Source organism: Neolamprologus brichardi, chromosome 3 (assembly GCF_056152115.1).
Source record: "Neolamprologus brichardi isolate AB-2024 chromosome 3, ASM5615211v1, whole genome shotgun sequence".
NCBI lineage: Eukaryota > Metazoa > Chordata > Actinopteri > Cichliformes > Cichlidae > Neolamprologus > Neolamprologus brichardi.
Window position 1 is genome coordinate 9,357,605 of NC_142106.1, and position 13,003 is coordinate 9,370,607.

General features: G+C 40.4%; 1 protein-coding gene across 1 annotated transcript; it reads right to left on the bottom strand.

Moving 5' to 3' along the window:
• Positions 1 to 4,078: 4,078 nt before the first annotated feature.
• On the bottom strand, positions 4,079 to 6,736 carry LOC148103401 (uncharacterized). Its single transcript, XM_087838758.1, has 3 exons — positions 6,637 to 6,736; positions 4,455 to 5,156; positions 4,079 to 4,387 (listed from the first exon to the last, which is right to left on the bottom strand). The coding sequence occupies exons 1-3, from the start codon at positions 6,652 to 6,654 to the stop codon at positions 4,079 to 4,081; spliced, it is 1,029 nt and encodes a 342-aa protein (XP_087694884.1). The 5' UTR covers positions 6,655 to 6,736.
• Positions 6,737 to 13,003: the final 6,267 nt, after the last annotated feature.

Sequence of the window (13,003 nt, forward strand, 5' to 3'; positions counted from 1 at the left end):
CTGGTTAACTACTTCTGATGTGACTGGCGAGGGGAGACTTGGTTTGCTACTTGTAACGTCGGGTTGCGTTTAGTGGTTGAGAGGAGGCGGCAAAACACTTAGCAGGGTAGCCAAAAGAACACACACTCACACTGGCATTGGGAATTCCACAGCGTGTTCTTTAATATACCTTCTCTTCATCAACCATATAAGCCCAGTTGAACGGCTGCAGCTTAACAAACATAGCGCGCAGTGTTCGTACAACCCATAACGTTGCAAACAAAGGTGTCTGGAGAGGTAAAACATAAAATCCGTCCCTCCTCATGCACTAGCGTGCAAGCACATGTCCACACAATCACAGAGAGGGTCAGTGGCGCATATGCATGACAACATTAACCCTCGACTTGGGTTGTCTTAAAGAGACACCACACCATTGTGACTGTTACATATCCCCCCCGGGTTAAACAAAGACTGTCCTCAGCCGGACCCAGGTGACCCTCCTCCCGCTACCCTCTTTCACTACACATAGATACTTTAGGTAGTAAGCAGGTTGTGGAGGAATTGTTATACACCCTTACAGCATTGGTACAGTCCAGACTTAACCAGCCTCCATACATGGTCAGCGGGATAAGAAGTTGAAACCAAAACATGGAAATGTACAGTGCAATGTCGACAAACTGGCATACATGACAGTGTCCCACATGGTGAATGTCCATTTAAATAAATGCCAAAGAAAGAAAATATACTTAGGATTGCCAGGACCATTACAGAATGAAATTCCCTTTTTCTTTCATTGTGTTTCTTCTTTTTCCTCAAAATCAGCAACAGTAAGCATAATATGTGAAAACAGTACCAGAAAGTACTGTAGAAAACTTAAACAACAGTCATGTTAAACAGTAACCAACACAAAATACATAAGAAAAAATGCAAATTCAGTAACTATGGCAAAGCTGCATCGAACCCACGCCCAGGAAACGCAGGTCCACGCACATCCAATGGAGCCACGACGAAGAGGCCAAACAGAGAACGGCACCACAATCCACAAACCACGGTGGAGCGTCTCCAGTCGTTGCCATGGAAATGCACCGCCACGACCCTTTGATCCTCCCGACGTCCGCCTCCAGGCCAGCCTGGTCTGTTCCCGTGAAACACAGCGGACAGCCACTTCACCGTGTCGTACCTTATTATGTACCAATCATCAACTGCTCGAAGATACTGCACACTGAGGTCCAAGAGAAGATGTTCGGGTGCCATTTTGTAACGTCGGGTTGCGTTTAGTGGTTGAGTGGAGGCGGCAAAACACTTAGCAGGGTAGCCAAAAGAATACACACTCACACTGGCATTGGGAATTCCACAGCGTGTTCTTTAATATACCTTCTCTTCATCAACCATATAAGCCCGGTTGAACGGCTGCAGCTTAACAAACATAGCGCGCAGTGTTCGTACAACCCATAACGTTGCAAACAAAGGTGTCTGGAGAGGTAAAACATAAAATCCGTCCCTCCTCATGCACTAGCGTGCAAGCACATGTCCACACAATCACAGAGAGGGTCAGTGGCGCATACGGATGACAACATTAACCCTCAACTTGGGTTGTCTTAAAGAGACACCACACCATTGTGATTGTTACATACTGTTAAGGTTAGGTTGGGTCCCATGTGAAGTTGTCAAGAAGAGGAAATTTTAGGAGTGACGGCAGTGTTTTGAGATGTGAGAGATTTGCGACGTTTAACGCAAATCTTGTGTAGTTAGTGTGTAGTGTAGTCAATAATTTTGTTGTGTGTGTCAGAACAATGACGTGACTGCTAAATGTTACAGGAGTGATACATCTCCTGTTGTCAGGCCTGCAGGTATCGGGCTTTTGATGTTCTCCTTTATCTCATAGTGGACAGAAATTATTTTTTGGAGAGGCAAAAATAATTTGTGTGGCATCAGATTTGATGCAGAACACCTGATTGTTTTGTAAATAGTTTGAAATGTTTGTTTAAAAAAATGCCGTAGCAGCATTTTTAGGTAAACAGCTGCAAAAATCTTTGTTGTTTGCAATACTCAGTAACTTTTTTGAAGAAGTAACTATATAATTAATTGCCCAGCATTGGTTTTTATATATTGTATTTTGCAGAGAGAGAGTTACAAAGTTTCAAAGTGGTGCTCCATGAGAGTTCTGTAGACGAGCAGGGGGGAGAACGCAACTGCAAACCCCTGTTGCAATGCAGGAACATCTGCTTTATTGAAATGTGTGAGATGTTAACCACAATGACTCTTAAACACACTGTCTGAAAACTTCATGCCAACAGCACGTTTTTAAGAAAAATCAAACATATTATCCTTGAAGATCATTTTAGAGTTTTTAAGGAGCTGCAGGATCCTTGTTCAGTGTGGGTGGAGAACAGCCAAGTCTCTTCCTCTGATAAACCTCCACAAGTACCACTGAAAACAGTTAAATTACTTTGAATCTGAAATCATGGCTCACTCTACTTGTTCTGAGACCATTTCTTTATTTTTCACACCAAACTGTTTAATAATATAAACTCTACACAGACTTCATCAAATATAACTAACACTTTAACATGATCAGGATTCCATAATACAAACTTCAAATCAACAAGAAAACAGCTGCAAACATGTGGATCAAAATTCATTAAAAAACAACATGTGGACTTCAAGGACTAAATACACTAAAGTGAAAGGAGGAGCCAAAAATAGAGGTTTAACAGAATTTGAATTAAGTAAAAGTAGTCACCTGTGATCTTTAAAATGGTTCTGATGTGTGCTGCTGTTTTTAACTTTCAACATTTCTTTGCTGCCAATGTGAAGAAGATTGTGTTCTTTGCCTAATTGAATAAAGGTTACACTGACTTACTGCTCCATCTTCTGGTACAAACCGGTATTACATGGAAGTACAGCTCAAAACCAGTTTTGCTTGAGTTTCTTTTTTTCTGGACATAAAGTCACAGCAGCTGTTTTTTCAAAGCTGGTGGACAGATTTAGTTAATTTTGGAAGTTTTAAGAGAAACTGTTGTGAAATAATTTGCAACTTTGGGAGAAAAGGTTCAAGAGAAGATTTTACAACAGCAAAAGATTAAATATGAATAAAGAATTGAAATTTAACTGAGGTAACACATTAAATGAATACATTAAAAAACGAAGTTAATTTTGGAAACACTAAGAAAGTTCAAATGAAAGAAATTGAAATATATATCCATATCTGCAATTCTGATACATTATTAGTTTGGTAAAAAAGACATTCCTATAACTTTAATAATACAGTAACACATAAAATGAATACAACTACTAAACACTACTGTGTCCTAAGGAAACAAAGAATAAAATGTAACAGAGATAAAATTTTAGAGAATTAAAATCCCTCAAAGGAAAAAACAAATTTGATATACAGACCTATACATGCAGCTTCCTAAATGTAACATTCAGGATTATTCACTGTGTACGTTCATGTTTGTTACGATGACCTGATTGTGAGAAGCTTTTGTCACAGTGTCTGCAGTTGTATGATGTCTCTTCTATGTGGATTCCCTTATGTTTTTTCTTTAAGCTCACATGCAGTGGTGAAGGATGACCCATACTGGTCACAGATGTGCTTTTTGACCCCACTGTGGAAGAGTTCATGTATTTTTAATGTACTTGGTGTGTGGAAGCCTCTCCCACATTCTTTGCAGTAGTTCATTTTGTCTCCAGTGTGGCTACGTTGATGTGGTTTTAGGTCCCGTTGATGATTGGAAGTTTTTCCACAAAGATCACAGAGAAACTCTTTCCCACCACCACAGTGACGACAGGGTTGAGAAATGGATCCATGTGCGTCGCTCCACTTCTAAACAAAGACATTGTAAGTCAGGGAATTCCTTCAACGTTTTTATCCTGAACGTCGCCTGAAATAAAAAAGCATCTCTACCAACGTCCAATTACATTTTACTGTTTACATTACAACACTCAGCTTACTGGGTGAAAACGAGTCTTCATTTTTCCAAACAGTTCATTCAGTATGACTCCATAAGTTTACTGATCAGACTTGTTCCAAACACTCAGGTTACAATTACAAGATAAAAATAAATACATCCTCACAGTAACTGCACTTGTAGAGTTACTTTCTGGTGTGGATCTGTTGGTGTTTTTTCAGCTGATGTGGAGATTTAAAAGTCTTCTCACACAGGTCACATTTATAAGGTCTCTCCTCAGTGTGGCTAAACATGTGTTGTTGTAACTGTGCATCTGTTGTAAACAGTTTCCCACACTGATCACAGCAGTAAACATCATTTCCAGTGTGAATCCGTAGGTGAATATTTCGGTACTGTTTGTCACTGAACCTTTTTCCACAAAAGTTGCAGCTGTACGCCTTAATTCCAGAGTGGGTAACTAGATGCTTCTGTAAGTCGCTATTTTGAGCAAACGTCTTAGCACACAACTCAGAGCTGTGTGCTTTAAGTCCACTGTGGATGAGTTGGTGTTTTTTTTAAGACTTTACGATGGGTATAAGACTTTCCACACAAGTGACAGTTGTACGCTTTAAATCCACTGTGGAAGAGTTGGTGTCTTTTTAAGACTCCAGCCTGGGTAAAAGACTTTCCACACTCTTCACAGCTGTAAGGTTTAAATCCACTGTGGATGAGTTGGTGTTTTTTTAAGGTTCCAGCCTGGGTAAAAGACTTTCCACACAATTTACAGCTGTAAGGTTTAAATCCACTGTGGATGAGTGTGTGTTTTTTTAAGTGTCCAGCCTCGGTAAAAGACTTTCCACACAACTCACAGGTGTAAGGTTTAAATCCACTGTGGATGAGTTGGTGTTTTTTTAAGTTTCCAGCCAGGGTAAAATACTTTCCACACAACTCACAGGTGTAAGGTTTAAATCCACTGTGGATGAGTTGGTGATTTTTTAAGTTTCCAGACTGGGTAAAATACTTTCCACACAAGTCACAGCTGTAAGGTTTAACTCCACTGTGGATGAGTTGATGTGTTTTTAGGCTTTGAGCCTGGGTAAAAGACTTTCCACACAAGTCACAGCTGTACGCTTTAACTCCACTGTGGACGAGTTGGTGAGTTTTTAAGTGTCCAGTCCGGGTAAAAGCCTTCCCACACAAATCACAGCTGTAGGTTTTCTCTCCCTTTCTTCTGTGAGGTTTGTCGGCCTCCTGAGAGCGCTGACTTCTCGCTCCATGTTGATCCTGCAGTGACAGAGATACAAACAGAGGCACTGAGTGAAATGCAGTCGTGGAACAAACTGAAACTTCCTCCATTGGTGGAATCAAACATGTCAAAAAAAAACAAACAAACACATTGTAGGTGTGTTACCACCACCTTCTGGTGATAGTATCACATAACAATGATGTGCTACAATAAGAGTTGTAATGAAATTGCATTATTGAAGAAATATTGATCAGTGCAGAACATCTTTTACGCATAAGAAATTGCAAGTTCAACTGATGATATTGTTGTTTCAATGTGCATACCGGCTTCCTGCATACCGGCAGGAAGTTGAGCGGCTGGTACTCTGGTGCAGTCAGCACAATCTGGAGCTGAACATGCTTAAAACTGTAGAGATGACAGTGGACTTCAGGAGACATCCCTCAACTCTGCTCCCCCTCACCATATCAGACAGCCCTGTGTCGACTGTAAAGACCTTCAAGTTCCTGGGTACCACCATCTCCCAGGACCTGAAGTGGGAGACCAACACCAACTCCATCCTCAAAAAGACCCAGCAGAGGATGTACTTCCTGAGACAACTGGGGAAGTACAGTCTTCCACAGGAGCTGCTGATCCAGTTCTACACTGCGGTCATTGAGTCTGTCCTGTGCTCTTCCATCACAGTCTGGTATGGAGCAGCCACTACAGGACAGGAGCAGACTGCAGCGGACTGTACAGGCAGCAGAAAGGATCGTCGGCGCCCCCCTGCCCTCCATCCAGGATCTGTACCTCTCAAAAACCAGGAAACGGGCAGGGAAAATCATCACAGACCCCTCACACCCTGGACACAGACTTTTTGATCTGCTGCCCTCTGGCAGACGGTACAGAAGCCTGCAGACCAGGACCACCCGACATAGGAACAGCTTCTTTCCCCTCGCCATCTCCCTTCTTAACAGTTGACCTGTCACACTGCTCCCACTGCCAGACTGCAACTGCACCTCATGTACATTCTGTAGTATTCATTCCACCTCATTTCATTTCTGTATTTTATGTATATAAGTTTAGATTAGTTATTTATAGTTGGTTTACACAGCTTTGTGTATGTATGTGTATGTATGTGTAATGTGTGTATATAGTGTGTGTGTGTGTGTATATAGTGTGTGTGTGTGTGTGTATACAGTGTGTGTGTGTATACAGTGTGTGTGTGTGTGTGTGTGTGTGTGTGTGTGAGAGAGATTTACATTGCTGTGCTTGAGAGCCACCATCTACCGGAACCAAATTCCCTGTATGTGTCTGCACATATACTTGGCCAATAAACACGATTCTGATTCTGATGTGTGCTGATAAAATATAATCTTTGTATTTTCTTGTAACTTCTGTGGTTTCTGATTTTGAATGTAGATTCTGTATATATGGTTGAGCCCAGGATGCAAAAGATAAAGCTGCTGTTAACAGGTTTTTAAAAACCAACGAGCTGCACACACAGTTTTAATAACAGTGTAACTGTGATGTTTTTCTCACCTTTTGTGTTGAAGTCATTTTTTCCTCTATAGTGGCTGAGCTGAGTCCAAATGGCTGAAATTGTTCCTCTGTTGTACCACCACTCTTCTCCTCCTGTTACTCAGCTGGGATACACACACAAAAAATATACAAAAAATATACAAAAACATATATATTTGTGTGTATATATATATATATATATATATATATATATATATATATATATATATATATATATATATAGCGTATCAATATTGAACCGTTCGATACAGTGCTTTCGGTTCGGTACGCATATGTATCAACAATACAACATTTTTAATTTATTTTATCAACTTTCCTTCTGACGATGCTGTCTGTGTTGAGCGCTCAGTGGATCTGCGCTCGATAGTGATGTGCGGATCGATCCTGAAATATCGATTCCTCCGATACCAATCATTTATATTCTAGAATCGATTCTCACATTAAAATATCGATATTTTAGTAATTTAGAGTAAATTTGTAGTTTATCATTAACAGGAACACAGTGGAAAGAAACTATAACATTCGGATTGTCTACATTCAAAGGAACTACTTCCTCTTCCGCCTTTCATAGTCATGTGCGAAATACGGCTGTATAAATGTCTCGCAGCCCCTTGGCGTGCGCGCTCACAACAATGGCTGAGCGTAATTGGAGTCATGTGCGGACGTATTTTACCTCCACAAACAGCTGAGACGTGGTTTGCGATACATGTGGCAGAAAAGTGCTCCAAGAGTGTGGTGTTGTGGCCATACTAGGGAGACATTCAAAAGGGCTGTTGGGGAGGGGATAAATAAATTTTACAAGGTGTATTTATCGGATAAAATACGTTAATTCAGAGGCTGCTTCCACCTGGACCCAGCCTTTGCGGTCTAAAGAAAGCCGGGTAGTACGTCACGAGCTCCCTTGGTGGAGGGAAACTCTGCCGTCTGCTCCTTGCTATCTAAAATATAACCGGGCACAGACGCAAACTCTCGACCGTCTCACACTTCTGTGTAATCAGTTTTCTGTTTGACGTTTATTCAGCTGTGTGAAAACCCCGGAGGACCCCTCCCGAGGGATTAATAAAGTTAAATTTAATTTAATCTAATCTAATAACTTTAATCTCAGCCAAACCAATTTACTCACGAACAAATAAAACACTGAAAAAGCCAAACAATAACATTTTTAAGTTATCAATGTGACTTATATATCATGTATAACCCGAGTAGCGAAAGACCGCGGGGGTTTGAAGACGATGTGTCGGCTCAGATATTTAAAGTTTACACAGCTACATTCTCACCTGAAAATATGTTAAAAAAAAAATTTCGACCCAGAAAGAGAAATAAGACTAATATTAAAACTAAGTAGCTGCCGCCATTGTTGGAAACTGGAATTGGCTGGGCCGCGCTATGAATTCTACAACATGGTTTTTCAATTTTGTTGTCCGGGCGGAAAATCGGGAGAAATTCGGGAGAATGGTGATTTTCGGGAGGGGCACTAAAATTTATTCTCCTGGAAAAATCGGGAGTCTTGGCATGTATGGTTGTGGCAACATCACTAACCTTGTCAAACACCTCAGAGTAAATCATATCACAGAATATGACGAGTGTATGTTGAGGCAAACTGAAGAGGAGGACAGGGACAGGTGCTGCTAGGGCGAGACAAGAGTCTCTCACGGAGTCCTTTAGTGCTGCAGGTAGGCAAGGTGTTCAAATAGCCACAACAGTTTTTTTTATTTCTATATGATAATTCTGCATTATTAAGTGATAAGAACAAGAAATCTGATGTCCTGTAATCATTATGATGCTATAATTTGAGATACAATAAATGAAATAAGTTTTTGTACAAAGTATCAGTATCGGATCAGTATTGTCGATACCACCCTGAATATTACTTGGTATCGGATCGGAAAGAAAATCAGTGGTATCGCACATCACTAGCGCTCGACAGTGCAGCCTAGGCGGAGTAGTCGAACGCAGATTCACTGAGTGCAGCACAAGCTAGCGAGACAGAAGTTAAGCTCTCCTTGCAACATGGTAAATTGAACCTCCCCCACCTTCATTCAGATCTGGCATTTGGAACTATTTTGGTTTTCATGTGAAGTATGACCCTGAAGGTAAGCGCGTCATGGACTAAAGGAAAACAGTATGTTGGATGTGCCAGCAATGCTCAATTACATTGGTGGGAACTAGTGTGTTAGGTGTTTGATCAGAGGTAGCTCGTTAACGGAGATTTGCCGTGTTGTGGCGTCATTTCAACGAGATTAACGCTGACAGCACTAGTGGGAACACAACGAATGTGACTGCACATTTACTCCGACATCATCCTAGTGCAAAGACAAGTGGAAGCAGTCAAAAACAACAAGCACGCATGCTACAAACTTTACCCGAGTCATTTAGACAGCCGTTAGCACATGATTCTCCTTATGTGGACCTGATATGTTTAATATGCTGCTGAGAGTATAGCCCAGAAGAAGCGTATAGTATAGCTTTTATTTTGGAAAGAGACATTTTTCTGTAATAAACTCTCTTTTCCAAAGATGAGTGATTCCTCGATCAGATACAGGGCTCGCAAAATCGCTAGCCCGATGTCCCGGGGCTTTTTTCCAGTCGGGCTGCCAAATACTATCCCTGCCCTGCCCGTCGGCCTATCGTAGGAAGGAAAAATCTATGTCAATGCTTTTGCATTCTTTCGGAAATGTAGCTGGGTAATTATGTCATTGGCATCGGTGAGCCACTGTCAATATGTGACATATTGAAATCGCGTTTCTTTCTAAGCTTCTTAGACTCAGAACAAAAGCTGTCCAGCTTTGTGTTCATCAAAGCTCTTTTTACAAATCTTGCTGGAATACGTCAGGTTACAGCTGCAGTCAAAGCAAGATGGAAATAATTGAACAAGCAAGCAAACGCTCAGCTTCTCCCAGCATGCTGAGCTAATGATTAGTTGGTGTTTTTCTGCAAACAGTCTCTCACTCTTTCAACGTGTTCACAATAAACTGTGAACACACCTCGCCGATTTCACGGATTTTTGATGGTAGCGACCTTTTGGAGACTTTTACTTCCAGGTGAAGAATCAGACGTCTTTATTTGCGCTGGAAGAAAATAAAATACAGATGAATCTGCAGACGGTCCTATTAAGTCCTATTCTAAAGGCTGATTGCCCTCCCCCACGCTTGTACCCGTGGCTTCATGTCCTGGGGGTTGGTTGTTCTCCTTCCCTGCACCCTTTGTTCATATTCCAAGACTATTTTTCTTTATGTATTCTTTCCCCCTAGCAACCGCTATATTATGATGTTGCAAGCAATCACAAACTCTACAGTCTGTCTAACTCCAGTGTATACCAATCAATCTATTATTCTCAACAGAGCTAAACTCAACATAAACTGAACCTGCATTAAATTTAGCTCGATGCTTACCTTTAGATGAGCCCACAAACCGAGAGAAACTCCGTGATGAAGCTGTCTTTCCAAACACAGGAAACAGATCAGGGAGCAGAGACCCACGTAGTTCGCGCTGATCTGAGCTACGATCCAGGAGACAAGGGTGTGCAGATCGATGCAGATATCGATCCAAACGTTGGTAGTGGTATATGTTCCTGTAAGTTTACTACTTTACTCCCGTTTCATGAAAAAGCAGCTCTCTGTGCTCGACTCCTCTCCTGCACACACACTTTCTCCGCCCCCTTTTCCTGGCCCTGTGGCGATTTGTTACGGTGCGGTCACGTGACTCAGCTGCACGACGTAACCACGTGGGGTGTAATTTCGAAGTTAGCGCCTATCTCCTTTTCCTAAACTAAAGTAGTAAACATTGCTTCCACCACGATAAAATCACCCGTCATGCACAGCTCTCTCTCTCTCTCTCTCTGTACTTCAAGAACAGTTTCCCGTCTAAAAATCTGTTTTCTGCATTATTCGCTTGCTTGTTATGCACAAGTCTACTGTTGTTTACAGCGCTGTCGGCCGCTGGTTTTTTTTTCGGTTTACATACTTCCGAAAAGAAAATCTTATTTCTGCCGTTGAATACTGAACAAATTTAAACATTTAAAAATTATGTAAAAAATGTATTGAAAGAAGATGGCAGCTTTGTGGACACCAGCTTCCTTTTTCACACAAAAGCCGGCAGTTCCTCTTACTCAGAGGTGTTAAAATGAGAAAAAAGCAAAAACCTGCTGCTCTCTGTAAAAAAACGTGTGATTTTTTTATAGACATTACAAATAATAAAGAAAATGTGCAGATTTCATACCTGCTGTAATTTAAATGTGTTTTATTTTGCAGAGATTTATACAACTGTGGTTTACTCAGCAGTGAGAGCTGAAGACGTCAGTATTGGAGACAAAACCATCAGAAAGAGGAGTCCAAGGTACAACTGCTCTTTAACAGAGACAACCCAACCGCACAACCTGTTTCCACACATCATGCTAAGCTAAGCTAACCACATCAATGCTCAGTCTTCGAGCTCAGACTTGTGAGCTCTCCGTGACAAATGATTTCCTGTTAAGTTGTCTAGTTCACTTAAAGAACCATGAGCAGCAAGATGTGAGCTTCATTAAATTCACCCTGTTGGTCTTGAAACAATGCTGAACAACAACTATGATATTACGTTTTTATTAACTTTTAATACATTTTTATACAACAAATATCATCACAGTAATAATAATAATAATAATAATAATAATAATAATAATAATAATATCTGTGAGCCAAAAGCTCAGAAAGCAGAGTGCTCCAAACACTCTACCACAGTCTATTTTTATTTGTTGTTGTGTGTGAATGATGTCACAGAGGCAGGGTATCAATATGTCCATCTCAACCATTAAAGCCCCACCCACATGATGTTTAATCAACCAATCAGAAGAGAGTTTTGATTAAAGGGACAGGAGGGAACACAGTTGGCTGCACAAAGGCCCCATGTAAAGAAGGATTATACTGAACTGTGAATCATGCAAAGCTACTGTAGTAGAAAAAAAAACATGCAGCTGGAAATTGGCAGAAAATGTCCACTTCAAATGTAGAAATACAGCATCTGTTATGTAATATCAGATTAAAGATACTCAAACTTACAGTGATGTTACAGACTGTTGTTACAGTGTTACAGTGATGATCAACAGTCTGAAGACAACCTGCACAAGAGCCAAAAGCCTCCATAAATGATATAAATGACTTTCTTGGCCTTTTCTGGGGGAAATGTACTAACGGAGTAGAGAAGGTCGTACAAAAAGGTCTCTGAGTTGGTAAAAATAAGGTGAATTGCTGTGAATATCTTATATCAGAACATCAACCAACATCTGAATTAGACAACAATGTTATTCATATGGAAGCTCTGTGTCACGGTCCTGGGTCGGTTCACCCAGCATTTTGAGTTTCTTATGTTTTGGTTTATTTTTGCATTATGGATTATTTAAAGTGTCCTTTAATAAGGAATCACAGCTTCATGGTTTTATAAAAATGTTTCATGTCTTAAAAAATATGCTTTTTATGTGTTTTTTATGTGCCTCTTTTGTAGAAGTGAAATGAAAAAACTCAAAAAATACATACAATACATGGAATTAAAAAAAGCATTTTGCAGCAAATCTGCAGTAGGAAAATAAAAATGTGATTTGTATTTCTTTTTTTAATTTCTTAGCACTTATTCCCACAGCAAACGCCTTCCTTCTGAGGGTTTGTTCTCACTTGTTTTAAACATTGATGCTTCCTGATATATCTGGTTTCGTTATGATTTAATTATGATTATATCACCGTCAAATTTCAGCATATTCAGACAAAGCTGCTGAAGATGATTCACATACACTGATATTAAAGTATCACAGACCAACAGCAGACAGTCAAACAAAGCAGAAGTCATTTTGGGGGCCCAGGGTGAGGTGTGAACTGTATGTTCTCTTCATTCAAACATGGAGATTTGAATCTCTCTGTTTTAAATCTCCACTGCTTTTTCCAGCCTTAACATTTTTAGCAACATCATGTTTGTCTTTATTGCCAAGAGCGATTTAGTTTTGATGAAAGGGTGCAGTGCTAATTTATTAGCTAGTGTCAGATAGCTTGGTTATCAAGCTGCTTCCATAGACTGTAAGGAGTCAACAGAAAGGCACTGATAGCTGCTAAATAGAGCTTTGTAACATAAAAACAAGATCCTAGATTTAAACTTACCAGAACTGCTAATGTTTGTTTATGCAATGAGCCACATAGTATTGGTTACACATTTGCATTAAAAATACCCCCGAAGCACAAATATGGTCCAGAGGTCCAATTGGCTGAGGTGAAGCCTAACAGACAGTTGGCAGTTACAGCAGCCTGTGTCCAGCCACCTCTCAAAGAGGCCACGCCCCTAATAATGCAAACTTTCAGCCTCATTAACATTTGAACAGGTGAGTTATAAAGGCGTGTTAGCTATA